Raw genomic sequence first — 16367 nt, forward strand, 5'->3', positions numbered from 1 at the left:
CCCCTTTCACAAACGTCTGAACTTCAGGGACTGAAGCTAGTTCTTTTTGGAAGAAAATTGACAGGGCCGAAATTTGAACCTTAATGGACCCCCATTTCAGACCCATAGACACTCCTGTTTGCAGGAAATGTAGGAATCGACCTAGTTGAAAAATTCCTCCGTCGGGGCCTTACTGGCCTCGCACCACGCAACATATTTTCGCCAAATGCGGTGATAATGTTTTGCGGTTATATCTTTCCTGGCTTTGATCAGGATAGGAATGACTTCATCCGGAATGCCTTTCTCCTTCAGGATCCGGCGTTCAACCGCCATGCCGTCAAACGCAGCCGCGGTAAGTCTTGGAACAGACAGGGTCCTTGCTGGAGCAGGTCCCTTCTTAGAGGTAGAGGCCACGGATCCTCCGTGAGCATCTCTTGAAGTCCTGGTTACCAAGTCCTTCTTGGCCAATCCGGAGCCACGAATATAGTGCTTACTCCTCTCCATCTTATAATTCTCAGTACCTTGGGTATGAGAGGCAGAGGAGGGAACACATACACTGACTGGTACACCCACTGTGTTACCAGAGCGTCCACAGCTATTGCCTGAGGGTCCCTTGACCTGGCGCAATACTTGTCGAGTTTTATAAACATGTGGAAGACTTCTGGGTGAAGTCCCCACTCTCCCGGGTGGAGGTCGTGTCTGCTGAGGAAGTCTGCTTCCCAGTTGTCCACTCCCGGAATGAATACTGCTGACAGTGCTATCACATGATTTTCCGCCCAGCGAAGAATCCTTGCAGCTTTTGCCATTGCCCCCCTGCTTCTTGTGTCACCCTGTCTGTTTACGTGGGTGACTGCCGTGATGTTGTCTGAATGGATCAACTCCGGGTGACCTTGAAGCAGAGGTCTTGCTGAGCTTAGAGCATTGTAAATGGCCCTTAGCTTCAGGATATTTATGTGAAGTGATATCTCCAGGCTTGACCATAAGCTCTGGAAATTCCTTCCCTGTGTGACTGCTCCCCAGCCTCGCAGGCTGGCATCCGTGGTCACCAGGACCCAGTCCTGAATGTGCGGCCCTCTAGAAGATGAGCACTCTGCAACCACCACAGGAGAGACACCCTTGTGCTTGGTGACAGGGTTATCCGCTGATGCATCTGAAGATGCGACCCGGACCATTTGTCCAGCAGGTCCCACTGGAAAGTTCTCGCGTGGAATCTGCCGAATGGGATTGCTTCGTAGGAAGCCACCATTTTTCCCAGAACCATTTCATTGATGTACTGAGACTTGGCTCGGTTATAGGAGGTTCCCGACTAGCTCGGATAACTCCCTGACTTTCTCCTCCGGGAGAAACACCTTTTTCTGGACTGTGTCCAGGATCATCCCTAGGAACAGAAGACGAGTCGTCGGAACCAGCTGCGATTTTGGAATATTGAGAATCCAATCGTGCTGCCGCAACACTACCTGAGATAGTGCTACACCGACCTCCAACTGTTCCCTGGATCTTACCCTTATCAGGGAATCGTCCAAGTAAGGGATAACTAAAATTCCCTTCCTTCGAAGGAGTATCATCATTTCGGCCATTACCTTGGTAAAGACCAGGGGTGCCGTGGACCATCCATACGGCAGCGTCTGAAACTGATAGTGACAGTTCTGTACCATAAACCTGAGGTACCCTTGGTGAGAAGGGTAAATTGGGACATAAAGGTAAGCATCCTTGATGTCCCGAGACATCATGTAGTCCCCTTCTTCCAGGTTCGCAATCACTGCTCTGAGTGACTCAATCTTGAATTTGAACCTCCGTATGTAAGTGTTCAAGATTTTAGATTTAGAATCGGTCTCACCGAGCCGTCCGGCTTCGGTACCACAACAGTGTGGAATAATACCCCGTTCCCTGTTGCAGGAGGGGTACCTTGATTATCACCTGCTGGGAATACAGCTTGTGAATGGCTTCCAAAACTGCCTCCCTGTCAGAAGGAGACATCGGTAAAGCCGACTTTAGGAAACGGCGAGGGGGAGACGTCTCGAATTCCAATTTGTACCCCTGAGATATCACCTGAAGGATCCAGGGGTCTACTTGCGAGTGAGCCCACTGCGCGCTGAAATTCATTGAGACGGGCCCTCACCGTTCCTGATTCTGCTTGTAAAGCCCCAGCGTCATACTGAGGGCTTGGCAGAGGCGGGAGAGGGCTTCTGTTCCTGGGAACTGGCTGATTTCTGCAGCCTTTTTCCTCTCCCTCTGTCACGGGGCAGAAATGAGGAACCTTTTGCCCGCTTGCCCACGAAAAGACTGCGCCTGATAATACGACGTCTTCTTATGTTGAGAGGCGACCTGGGGTACAAACGTGGATTTCCCAGCTGTTGCCGTGGCCACCAGGTCTGAAAGACCGACCCCAAATAACTCCTCCCCTTAATAAGGCAATACTTCCAAATGCCGTTTGGAATCCGCATCACCTGACCACTGTCGTGTCCATAACCCTCTACTGGCAGAAATGGACAACGCACTTAGACTGGATGCCAGTCTGCAAATATTCCGCTGTGCATCACGCATATATAGAAATGCATCTTTTAAATGCTCTATAGGCAATAATATACTGTCCCTATCTAGGGTATCAATATTTTCAGTCAGGGAATCCGACCACGCCAACCCAGCACTGCACATCCAGGCTGAGGCGATTGCTGGTCGCAGTATAACACCAGTATGTGTGTAAATACATTTTAGGATACCCTCCTGCTTTCTATCAGCAGGATCCTTAAGGGCGGCCATCTCAGGAGAGAGTAGAGCCCTTGTTCTTACAAGCATGTGAGCGCTTTATCCACCCTAGGGGGTGTTTCCCAACGCACCCTAACCTCTGGCGGGAAAGGATATAATGCCAATAACATTTTAGAAATTATCAGTTGTTATCGGGGGAAACCCACGCATCATCACACACCTCATTTAATTTCTCAGATTCAGGAAAACTACAGGTAGTTTTTCCTCACCGAACATAATACCCCTTTTTGGTGGTACTCGTATTATCAGAAATGTGTAAAACATTTTTCATTGCCTCAATCATGTAACGTGTGGCCCTACTGGAAGTCACATTTGTCTCTTCACCGTCGACACTGGAGTCAGTATCCGTGTCGGCGTCTATATCTGCCATCTGAGGTAACGGGCGCTTTAGAGCCCCTGACGGCCTATGAGACTACTGGACAGGCACAAGCTGAGTAGCCGGCTGTCTCATGTCAACCACTGTCTTTTATACAGAGCTGACACTGTCACGTAATTCCTTCCAACAGTTCATCCACTCAGGTGTCGACCCCCTAGGGGGTGACATCACTATTACAGGCAATCTGCTCCGTCTCCACATCATTTTTCTCCTCATACATGTCGACACAAACGTACGACACACAGCACACACACAGGGAATGCTCTGATAGAGGACAGGATCCCACTAGCCCTTTGGGGAGACAGAGGGAGAGTTTGCCAGCACACACCAGAGCGCTATATATATACAGGGATAACCTTATATAAGTGTTTTTCCCCTTATAGCTGCTGTATTTTTAATACTGCGCGTAATTAGTGCCCCCCTCTCTTTTTTTAACCCTTTCTGTAGTGTAGTGACTGCAGGGGAGAGCCAGGGAGCTTCCCTCCAACAGAGCTGTGAGGGAAAATGGCGCCAGTGTGCTGAGGAGATAGTCTCCGCCCCCTTCTCGGCGGCCTTATCTCCCGTTTTTCTGTGTATTCTGGCAGGGGTTAAATTCATCCATATAGCCCAGGAGCTATATGTGATGCATTTTTTTTGCCATCCAAGGTGTTTTTATTGCGTCTCAGGGCGCCCCCCCCCAGCGCCCTGCACCCTCAGTGACCGGAGTGTGAAGTGTGCTGAGAGCAATGGCGCACAGCTGCAGTGCTGTGCGCTACCTTGTTGAAGACAGGACGTCTTCTGCCGCCGATTTTCCGGACCTCTTCTGGCTCTGTAAGGGGGCCGGCGGCGCGGCTCTGGGACCTATCCATGGCTGGGCCTGTGATCGGTCCCTCTGGAGCTAATGTCCAGTAGCCTAAGAAGCCCAATCCACTCTGCACGCAGGTGAGTTCGCTTCTTCTCCCCTTAGTCCCTCGATGCAGTGAGCCTGTTGCCAGCAGGTCTCACTGAACATAAAAAACCTAAAACTAAACTTTTCACTAAGCAGCTCAGGAGAGCCACCTAGTGTGCACCCTTCTCGTTCGGGCACAAAAATCTAACTGAGGCTTGGAGGAGGGTCATGGGGGGAGGAGCCAGTGCACACCAGGTAGTTCTAAAGCTTTACTTTTGTGCCCAGTCTCCTGCGGAGCCGCTATTCCCCATGGTCCTTACGGAGTCCCCAGCATCCACTTAGGACGTTAGAGAAAATAAATAAATAAAATTTATACTTACTATCCGCACTCCTGATTCCAGACCGCTGCAGACAGCCGCCGGCGCTGCTCCTCTCCTCGGATCAGCATAGACACTAGAGGTCAATTATGACCCCTAGCGTCTGTGCACAATGCTGTGCGCGATGATGTCATCGCGCACCGCACAGCAAAGGTCCCCTCCACGAAGGGAAACTAGACGTGTAGCGTCTGGTTCCCTTCACAGCGGGGGTCACAGCGGGGGGCACAGTAGTGGATCTTGCCATGGTGCGGCGCCCTCTGGATGGCGCCAGCGCCCACTGGAAGGCGGCGCCCCGGGCAAAAGTCCTGCTTGCCCATGGCAAGATCCGCTACTGTGTAAAACCCTAAATTGGGTTAGGCCAGGGTAATCCAGGGACTGGCCTCCCCAGGGTCCTACTGGTGCTAGGTGTGAAGGGACAATCTAGATCAGGGAAGGGGCTCAGGGCCATTAAAAGAAATAAAAAACTCATCAGGCTGGAGCTCTGCTTTGAGAACTCCGGCCCCAATTTGCTGGAACAGTACCAGGTTCCCTCTGCCATATTTGTGTCTCTCCCTGTGCAGCAGTAAGGTAGATTATACAATGTTCTTGCATTTATCCAAAGCTGGCGAGACTAGAAAAACTGCATGTACTAGTTCTAGATAAACACAATCACGGCCAGATATATCTGAAGTTCTGTGGAAAATACATTTCTAGTTAGATAAGTATAAATTAGGTTATTCATCAAGGAAATGTTCTTTTAACACATCATGAGATTTATAAAATAAATCTGTTCAACACAATACAAATCTGAGGCAGTTTTATGCTCTTATTTGACCTCGATTTTTCAGCTGTAATGTAATACAAAGTTCCCTGTGGGAGAAATAGAGTATTATAAACATTTTATTTATAAGAGGAGATCTTTGTATTTAAATGTGCTTTGTCTTAGCTGTGTGAGTTCTTCATCTCACTGTGAAGCACTTTCAATACTAAGCCATCTAATGAGATAGATCATTTAGATCCATTTATCGAGTTTCTATGGACAGATAAATGTATCAGACCAGAACCATTACCCTCATTAAAACAGTATCAGAAGTCACTTTGCACTAGGAGCAGTTTGTGTGTAGGAAATATTCCTGTGTTCTGCATACTGTGATAGTCATTGGCTTGCCTGTGTGTTAAGGGCTCCATACACTTATACGACATGACGGTCCGTCACGTCATATAAGATTTCCTCCAACCTCCCGGCAGCCTCCCCGTTGGCAGGATAGTGTTAGATATATCGTATGCACTTTTTTTTTGCATACGATGTATCTTTACTTTCCCATCCATTTACTGCAGGATCTGACATATAACAAGTGCAGCACTCGTGATATGTCGGATGTAGGGGGATCCGATCCGATGCACATGGGAACGCGCATTGGATCGGATCGGTGGAAAAGCACACCGAAAATGCCCGATTTCACCCAATATATCAGGCCGAATGCCCGAATTGGGCTGAAATCGGGCATTATCGGTCTAGTGTATGGTGCCTATACTTGAAAAACTAATTCTGGATGCAATGCTTGTCTTATTTTGTATCATGTAGCTGTGATTTATCATTTTAGATTTACAGAACGAGCTTATATGCTTACAACAAATCTATGAATAAAATCTAATGGGACTGTAGCAGCAGAAACAATTGATACTGTAGGTGCTATTTAATGTATGTGTCTGGTTTTCATCCCCAGGTCTGCAGCCCAGCACGGCATATGATATCAGTGTACGTTCTGTGAGAGGAGCCCAGGAAGGGAAGGCTGCCAGTGTAGTTGGTGTCACAGGTATGGTAATAAAGTTATAACACATTACAGGATGTAATATACGTGCTTCTCTGTCTATTTATGTATAGCCATCTTGCATACGTTAGTAGGCCAATAGAATGCGTTTACTCCTAGATCATCAAGTAGATTGTGTTTATTTGTAGGCCAGACACTTACTCATAGACAAACCTGTAGCGCTTACTCATAGACCAGCCAGTAGAATGTGCTTACTCATCAACCAGTGAGTAAAACGTACTTAGGGGGTCATTCCGAGTTGTTCGCTCGCAAGCTGCTTTTAGCAGCTTTGCACACGCTAAGCCGCCGCCTACTGGGAGTGAATCTTAGCTTGTCAAAATTGCGAACGAAAGATTAGCAGAATTGCGAATAGACACTTCTTAGCAGTTTCTGAGTAGCTCCACACTTACTCGGCATCTGCGATCAGTTCAGTCAGTTTCGTTCCTGGTTTGACGTCACAAACACACCCAGCGTTCGCCCAGACACTCCTCCGTTTCTCCAGCCATTCCCGCGTTTTTTCCAGAAACGGTAGCGTTTTTTCACACACACACCCATGAAACGGCCAGTTTCCGCCCAGAAACACCCACTTCCTGTCAATCACATTACGATCACCAGAACGAAGAAAAAACCTTGTAATGCCGTGAGTAAAATACCTAACTGCATAGCAAATTTACTTGGCGCAGTCGCACTGCGGACATTGCGCATGCGCATTAGCGACTAATCGCTCCGTTGCGAGAAAAAATTAACGAGCGAACAACTCGGAATGACCCCCTTAGTCAGACCAGCCAGAACATACTAGCTCACAGACCAGACTGTACTCCTAGATCAGCCAGTAGAGTGTGTTCATTCATAGACCATTGGGCAGAAAAGCACTTACTCCTAGACCAGCCAGTAGAATATGCTAGCTCATACAGTATACCAGCTAGTAGAATGTGCTCATTCCTAGGGTGGTATTCAAATGACATATCAAGCCCAATCTACTTTCCAAAGTGATCCCCGTTATCGCGCATATCACGCCCATAGTAATCAGGTTTAGCTGCATAAAGGGTTGGGCGCTTCGCTACCCCGGGCGGTAGCGAGCTGAAATTATGATACCACGCCCGTCAGCAGAAACAGAACAGGTGTGGAAGGGGGTGAAAAGAATTGAATATCGCCTGTAGATGACCGAATAGAATGCACTTACTCATAGGCCAACCAGTAGAATGTGCTTACTCATAGACCAGCCAGTATAATGTGCTTACTCATAGACCAGCCAGTATAATGTGCTTACTCATAGACCAGACAGCATAATTTGCTATCTCATAGACCAGCCAGTAGAATGTGCTATCTCAAAGACCAGCCAGTGTAATGTGCTTACTCATAGACCAGCCAGTAGAATGTACTAGCTCATAGACCTGCCAGTATCATGTGCTATCTCAGAGACCAGCCAGTAGAATGTGCTATCTCACAGACCAGCCATTATAATTTGCTATCTCATGGACCTGCCAGTATCATGTGCTATCTCAGAGACCAGCCATTAAAATGTGTGATCTCATAGACCAGCCAGTAGAATGTGCTAGCTCATAGACCAGCCAGTAGAATGTGCTAGCTCATAGACCAGCCAGTATAATTTGCTATCTCATAGACTAGCCAATATCATGTGCTATCTCAGACCAGCCAGTATACTGTGTATCTCATAGACCAGCCCGTAGAATGTGCTATCTCATAAACCAGCCTGTAGAATGTGCTTACTCATAGACCAGCCAGTATAGTGTGGTATCTCATAGACCAGCCAGTATAGTGTGGTATCTCATAGACCAGCCAGTATAGTGTGGTATCTCATAGACCAGCCAGTATCATGTGCTATCTCGTAGACCAGCCATTAGAATGTGCTATCTAATAGACCAGCCAGTATAATGTGCTAGCTCATAGACCAGCCAGTATAGTGTGCTATCTCATAGACCAGCCAGTAGAATGTACTAGCTCATAGACCTGCCAGTATAGTGTGGTATCTCATAGACCAGCCAGTATAGTGTGGTATCTCATAGACCAGCCAGTATAGTGTGGTATCTCATAGACCAGCCATTAGAATGTGCAATCTCATAGACCTGCCAGTAGAATGTGCTTACTCATAGCCCAGCCAGTAGAATGTACTAGCTCATAGAGCAGCCAGTGAAATGTGCTTATGCATTGACAAACCAGTAGAACAGGGCTGCCTATACATCAGTCAGTAGAATGCACTTAGTCCAGCTTGCCTACTCTTACTCTTTTCAACTTAATCATGCTTTCATTGAAATTATCATATATTCAGTCAAATTCCATTATGTTGTCTAGCTTCACCCTTCATTTCCTTCCAGCTTCACCAGTCATTCCCTTCTTTTCTTAATGATTGTCTGTCACAATAATGGACCTCTCATTAATTTGTTTATTCAATAACTGTACACTCTGATGGAACTAACTAAACATTTCAGGGACTGATTGAACCAATACTCACAAAAATGTACCAGTGACTTCATGCGGTTCCTACTGACTTGAAAGCTTGCCTATATGTGACAGCTGGTCCAGCCAGCACAATGGCAGCCTCCACTGCACCACTATTGTGAAAAGTGCTTATGTTTCAGAGTAATTCTAGTAATCCTATTGCTGTGTGATGAATCTTTCATATATTATAGGCCATGTGTAAAATGCTTTTTCATTTTTAGCCATCACCGGAGTGATTTCTATAAACAGTAATTCTAGTAATTAAAGCGCAACGGAATTTGCTGCGCTATATAAGAAACTGTTAATAAATAAATAAAATAATAGTAATGCTAATTGAACACTAAAAGAGATTACTAACAAACAGACAAAGGCTAGGGGCCCCAGGGTTTGCAGGGATGCATCGTGTCACATCTTGTTCCCATCTTTCCACCACTACTTACACTGTTAATGAGACTGGCAATTTGTTCACTGCTCACAGACCCTAGCACCAAAGTGACAGCCTGCGGTAATGTAAAACAGTTCAGTTTGGCATGATAGTGCTCTTTTACTATACTGCATTGAACTAGGGTAGTACATTAAATTAAGCACTATCATCAAATAGACCCGGTCTAGCTCCTGCCTCAGCGCCTGCTGCTGTGGGTACTGTGGGTATAGTATTATTTTTTTTATTTATAAGGCCCTACAAAGTGTCCATAGAGCCGTAAAAGGGGGTAAAAATAAAAACACTGCAGAATACATAAAGATAACCCATGGCATAAGTACATATAGTAAGTACAAAACAGCACAGACTGTAGAACACACAACAATCAACAGCCTGGGGCCAATTCACTGTTGCTAGCAGGAGCATGCGGTGGTGAGTCATGTGGGGAGGAGAGTCCGTACTAAGCATATGGTTAAATAGTGATGTATATATATGTCCATGTATCCCAAATCTCCTTTCATTCCTTCCACTCGCCCCTGAAATACCCCATGCCCCATATAGCTCATGAATAGGGGCTTATGCAGCGATGAATGCAAGCCATCTGTAATTGCTCCCACATTACGTGCACAGAACTAAATGAGTATACTCGCCCATAGGTAGAGCTGTACTCACCTTTGCTCTCGGACTGCCCCATCCACACATTTTGGGAGTTACCTGTGATCATCATCAGGGTGCCCTTGCACCAGGCCTATCCTTGGCATACTTGCTGACATAGGGGCAGCCCATTCTGTGCATAAGGGGTATGGCTGGTGGGGTGCTGTGCTTGCCGGGGTCGTGGTCAACAAGCCGGTGGGCATGCCGAGGGCGTGGCTTTGAGAACACGTTATCGTGGCTCCGCCCCCACTCTACAGTGCAGAGCAGGGGGCGGGGCAATGATGACACAAGTCTGCGTGAATCACGTCATCACCCCCTGCACCGCCCACTTTCACTAAAAGCTGAAGAGGGGTGCGGGCCAGATCCAGGACACTTGCCTGCCTTTCTGAGGGACCGGGAGGGCCACCTGATTTTAGGGAGCCTCCTGGCGGCTCCAGGAGGATAGGCAAGTCTGAGCCTTGGTGCGCAAGATATGTCTGAAAACATGTGCATTTACCCTTCAGGCCAACTCTGCATGGCCCACAGTTCTCTCAACACGTCCTACATGAGAATCCCCCAGTACAGCCCAGTTATGCCTCTTAAATCACAAGTAGAGATGCTCCTGTATATGTGTATAATGTGTGTACTTGGTTATGGAGCATGTACGCAGCGAAAACATGCATGATTACTCCACCGACGTACAGTCAGCTCTGCTACTGCCTCAAAGTCTGAAATCCCCCTGTTATCCCTCACTATAAGTATCAGTGATCCACTACTAATCTGCCTAAAAATTCCTTTCCTCCAATGCAGGAATCCAGAAGCTTTTCCTGGGTGCAGGGAGGACGTATGTCCTTCCTGTCGCTGTTCTCAGATAAGCTGCAGGTGCTGTCTTACCTCTGATCAAGGAGATGTGGCGTCAGTCACATAGGGGCTGATTCAGATGCAGCAGTCGCTCCTGCAGCTGTGTCATTTTGAAGACTTGCCGCTGTGATAGTATGCAGATGCTACTTTCTGCCTTTCCTTTGTGAACTAGCATGGAGCAGAATGTGAAAGCCCAGAGTCATCCACTTCAGAGCTTGTGCATTCTCCAACACCGCCAGTGGTTCTGAACACTCCACCATTGCGTGCACCATCCATATATCTACCAGGCTATGGCAGGTGCAGTGTCTCCTTCTGATCTCCGTCTATACATGGCCTCTCTGCGGCTGCGTCTCTTCGTATGAGAACACAGCTACTTTCACTGACACACCACGACACTCCCATAACCCGCCTATGGGGTGACCTTTTTTGAATTTGTCTCTTCGCAGTCACCACCCAGGAACGCCCATGGTTTTGCTTCGCCATTTCTAATGCCAGCGGTTCCGTACACAACAACTCATCTGTTCGTACATACAGGGTAACACATGCATCATGGGGGTTTTCAGAATATTTTGCACATGCGCAGTAGCAAATAATCGCTCAACTGCGTGATCATGTGCATTACATCCACCCATGAATCAGGCCCATAATATGGAAGTCAGCTGCTAGAGACAAAAATAAATTCGGAATCATGCTGTATTATTCCATAAGAGCTGGGCCGCTGGTGAGGCTTGGTGGTACATACAGTAGAGTATAGCAGCTGAGGTTGATGGGGCATAAAACCAAGAAAAAGACTAAAACAGGATGGAGCTGAGGACCACAAATGATGGCCTACAACCATTTCAGAGGAGATTGGCCAATATGCAGATGACCAGTTTTACTTTCACAGTCTGTCACAGGGTTCACTACGGCTGGCCGGCGGTCGGGCTCCCGGCGACCAGCTTACCGGCGCCGGGAGGCCGACCGCCGGCTTACCGACAGTGTGGCGAGTGCAAATGAGCCCCTTGCGGGCTCGCTGCGCTCGCCACGCTACGGGCACGGTGGCGCGCTACGCGCGCCACACTATTTTATTCTCCCTCTATGGGGGTCGTGGACCCCCACGAGGGAAAATAAGTGCCGGTATGCCGGCTGTCGGGCTCCCGGCGCCGGTATACTGAGCGCCGGGAGCCCGACCGCCGGCATACAGAAGACCACCCCTGTCACACAATGGGCCTAATTCATATGTTTGTACGTCATGGCCGATGTTCACGCAATGGAGCAATTATCGTCAGACTACACATGTGCTGTGATCTTACTGCGCCATGGTGCCCTGAGATCCCGCTCACAATGAGGATTTTATGGGAAAGGAATTGACAGGAAATGACCGTTTGGAGGTGTTAATGGAGTTGCAAAAAACCGCAAACGTGTCATGAGGTGTATATCTGTCATCAGCTGCGAGCTTTTACATACAATAACATGACTCCTGCATCACTACTGCCGTGTTCATTCTGCGTAGCCATAGGCCCAGCCTTAGACCCAATGTTCCACGTTTTTGAATGTAGGATGCGAATGTGTACACAATTGCGAAGGAGTTTGCGATGGCTCTGGTGGCCGTCTCTTTTCTTTCCTGGGCGGCAGCTTCAATTTATCACCAGTTGCTAAACTGAAAAAGTCGCACATGCTAAACGTGTGTACAAACATGCCCAATATCTCTATTATACCTAGTATTAATGCTATCAACTTACAGACTCACTTGTTTGTCACACAATCGTGTTCTCACTTCATCAGTCATTTATCAGCACAATCACAGAACCATAAATACCTTCATCCAATCAATTGATCACAAAACCCTCCCATCATTCACAGCACAACCATCCACTCAGCCACCAACCGTTCATTACGGTATTTAATTTATTCTTTCACCAAACCAGTGTTTGCGTTTGCTGGATATTTCTATTATGACCTGTCATACGCTCTCTGAGCAAGTGTCACCCATGAATATTACATGAGAATGCTGCAAGACGTTAATATGGCATTTACATTCCGTCGTGTATAAATTATGGCCCAGCTGCTACACTGATATACACTGTTTTTGCCCCCTTGCATGTAAATGTAGATGAAGGCTGCTCGGAGTTATTATTTCCGGCTTCTTTGTGATTCTTCATTAAACAGTAATATTTACCCAGAGAGCGCTGTATGAAAATGCCGTATTTGCAATATCTATCCCAGGGTAGACAAGCTCTCATGGGTATCGTAGCGTATATATATCAGCAGCCGCTGCCGTGTACATCAGTCAGATAAATATCACTTATTCTGCAGTCTTGTACAATTTCATTATCTGTGTTTTGCCATCTCCGGCACTAGCTTCAATACATAAATCCTTGAATTATGTATCATTTAACCCCATCTGTGAAGAGTAAAGTGCGACTTCTCCACAGCACTAAATAATCCAATTTCTTTATATACTTAAGACAGCTATGTAAACATACTCGGAACAAATAATGTTCAGAATACTTGGGCATCGTAAACCGAGTAATGTAGAAGCAAGATAAATGCTATTACGTGCTGCCATATTATAGAGAATTCAGGATGGATCGCATAAGCGTTCCGCTGCATAGTTTCCCGATTATCAGGAAACTGCGCAGGTGCATTGCAGGATTGCAAATGCATTTGGGGCGAGGGACGGGGCAAGGCCAAGGACTGTGTCGTGAGACGCAGTTTCCTTGGCCTGGCAAGCCGCCCTGCGACGGCAAGCCTGAGTAAGCTGAGGCTTACTCAGCTTGCCGTTGCAGATCATACTTGCCTACCTGACCCTCTCCATGAGGGAGAAAATGCTCTGTTCCTGGACTTTCCTGGTAATGTATGATTGCCATCACCTGTGGTGAGCTAGTTAATTGATAAGAAAGGTGTTTCACCACAGGTGATGGCAATCATACATTACCAGGAAAGTCCAGGAACAGAGCATTTTCTCCCTCATGGAGAGGGTCAAGTAGGCAAGTATGTTGCAGATTTGCGATGTTTGGGCTCAGGCTGCGACGAGGTCACAATGCTGTGATCACAAATGCAGCAAGGAGGTGTGTACTCACCTCCTACTGCATTTATTTTACATTGCTATAGATTGCATTTGCAAAACTGCTGCCAACCACAACACGCTACAGGTGCTGCCTTCTAGTTCAGACCATAATATCCGTGAAACTAGTTTTAAAAAGTAGGCAAGTATGATACAGGCTGTATAAGTGGGAGAAAATAATGAAAGGGAATGGAGGGAAGTAATGGAGAAAAACACAAAAAAGTCTCCATTTAGGGGCTAATTCAGGTTGACCCACGTCAATCAGGCAGAGGTGGTCGCGGGCCGGGGGGGGGGGGGTGATGGACGGCAACGCTTCATTTCCAGGGCGGAGACAGAGCGTTGCGGGGGCGGAGGCGGACAAACGGGGGGCGGTGCGGTGCAAATGGGGGCATGTTGGGGGTGTGATTGCGGTGGTTGCTTGGCAGGAGGCATCCTCTGTTTCTGCTAACAAGCAGAAATTGCGATGCGTTCACAATTTCTGCTTGTTAAAGAGGGGAGGGGGGGGAGGCGGCGGTCAGCATGCTTTGCAATCCTTACTGAATTAGGCCCTTTGCATACCTCCCAACATGACCCTCTCCAGGAGGGATACAATGCTCTGCTCCTGGACTTTTCTCTTAATCTATGATTGCCGGCACCTGTGTTGAACAGGTTAATGGATAAGAAAGGTGTTTCACCACAGGTGATGGCAATCATAAATTAAGAGGGAAGTCCGGGAGCAGAGCATTCTGTCCCTTCTGGAGAGGGTCATGTTGCGAGGTATGCCCATGAGAAAGCTGTACTGCACACTACGCAGTCTTTATAAACATCCAGTTCAGGTATGGTGAAAAGAAAATCAGTGACAGTAATAGTAATGAAGTCATAACTTACACATTTATTTATACGGTGTGTCATGTACTCATACAACCAAATTGTTAAATAATAGTTTCAAATAAGGTCCGATGGAGGGGCCCAGCCCCCTTCCCCCCCCCCCCCCCCACCCCTCTACCCTCATATGGCAGAAGCAGCTGCTGCTCTTGTCCTCAGCCCAATAAACGCTGCTGTGTGCTGGGCTGCAGTGTGGCCAAGGAGGCGCTTAAAATAAAAAAATTGCTGTATTTTTTTTCTATAGGTGCGTGAACACTGTGTGGCCTCCTGTCATTAGGCCACGCCCTCTAAAAAGTACCTGGGCCCAGCCAGGCTCTCTACTGCCCTGGGGCCCCATAGGCATGAATCAATGCTATCATCAGTTGGTGCTGTTTCCCGGAGCCCCGATCCTTCCTATGGGAAGGAGCTCCAGGGCTGTGAAGAGGGATCCAAGCGGATCCCACTGCAACTTCCACACTGCCCGACCTTTAGCTGTGCACATGCGGAACCGGAGGGTAGTCTACTTCTTTAGCAGTGTTGCTGGTCATGGGGAAGGCCGCTTTTTGTGGAAATACTCCGGCCCTGGATGATGAACAGGCCCTTATACACATATAATTATGGGAAAAGGGAAACTTTACTGAAGCGTATGTAGGGTTAGCAAGGGAAAAAGTAGAGATGGGTGCCATTGCTATGGAGTGTCACACATTTTTCTCAGGTTGAGCATACCCTCCAACATTTTAAACATAACAATCTGTACAAATTAGGAAAGGGGCGTGGTCACGGGTAAAAGGGGCGTGGCCACATTCCTTTTCCTATACTTTGAATGGAAGTTTGGAGAGCCAAAAATCGGTACAGACCATAAAAAAAGGTACTGTACCTGCTAAAAAGGTCCAGCTGGAGGGTATGGTTGAGTGTTCCGCTGATATTATTATCCAGTTCCACCTTTGCTTCTGTATTGCATGAAAGGGCCATAAAGCACTGTATATGTAACCTATAGATTATATAGTGTCACTTCATTCTGCTGTGTGCTGAGGTTAAGGGGAACGTCCAGGCAGAATACATATATTGGGGAAGTCACACATGAACAAAGCTAATAGGAGTAACTGCCTTAAATAATAATTAACAATGTAATATAAAGAGAGCTTTCAGTTTGACTTAGTTTTATCTATATCATGCATACGATAGATATGTATAATTGGTATACTGTACATGTTTAATGTAAGTGACATTTATATGTAAGACAATGTATTTTCAGGTATTGATGGGCCCAAAAATCTGGCGGCTGTAGAGATGGGTGAAGATACAGCCAGCCTGTCCTGGGAAGCTGCCCGAGCTCAGATAGATCGGTATATATTATCATACGCATCCCCTGATGGATTCAGTGAGGAGGTGACTGTGGACAAAAAGAAGACCTCCACTGCTCTGACTGGCCTTACCCCCGGCATGGAGTACGTCTTCCATATATGGGCAGAGAAGGGCAACAAGAGGAGCAAGAGATCCAGTGTTACAGCTGTGACAGGTGGGCACTGTCATGTATGGAGGCCATAAGTCATATCCATAATATATTTATATGGGTGTGATAGACAATCAATCAGTGGTACAATAACTATAGATAAAATCCAAGTTGCACCAATCTGCCTGTACAAGTTTCCATACTTTGACAATCGTTAGAATAATTACATGTATTATATATATCCAAAGCTATCACTTTTCCTTTCCTCCAACTTCCAGAGTGCAGCTGTTGCTATTTTGGTCTACAGAGAATTTAAATGTTCTACCTATTTCTGCAGAATCTGATTCTATTAAGGCAGCCAGCAGCATAAGGTGTATTGTAATATAGATATAGGGATATATGCAAATACTATGGGCGGGATGTACTAAGCGGAAAATGCGGTAAACTCCCTGTTTACCGCATTTTCCTGATGTACTAACCCCCGGCCGGCAGGA

The 16367-nt window shown here is 47.0% G+C and overlaps 1 protein-coding gene across 4 annotated transcripts in view; it reads left to right on the forward strand.

Annotated features, from left to right (window-relative positions):
• LOC134957652 (tenascin-N-like) overlaps positions 1-16367 on the forward strand; it is a 618734-nt gene that overhangs the window by 569794 nt on the left and 32573 nt on the right. For all 4 annotated transcript variants that reach the window (XM_063939692.1, XM_063939695.1, XM_063939693.1 and 1 more), the window contains 2 exons: positions 6073-6162; positions 15676-15939. In XM_063939692.1, coding sequence (XP_063795762.1) covers positions 6073-6162; positions 15676-15939 — 354 coding nt within the window. The remainder of the gene's footprint in view (positions 1-6072; positions 6163-15675; positions 15940-16367) is intronic.

The sequence above is a fragment of the Pseudophryne corroboree genome, chromosome 9, assembly GCF_028390025.1.
Source record: "Pseudophryne corroboree isolate aPseCor3 chromosome 9, aPseCor3.hap2, whole genome shotgun sequence".
Taxonomy (NCBI): domain Eukaryota; kingdom Metazoa; phylum Chordata; class Amphibia; order Anura; family Myobatrachidae; genus Pseudophryne; species Pseudophryne corroboree.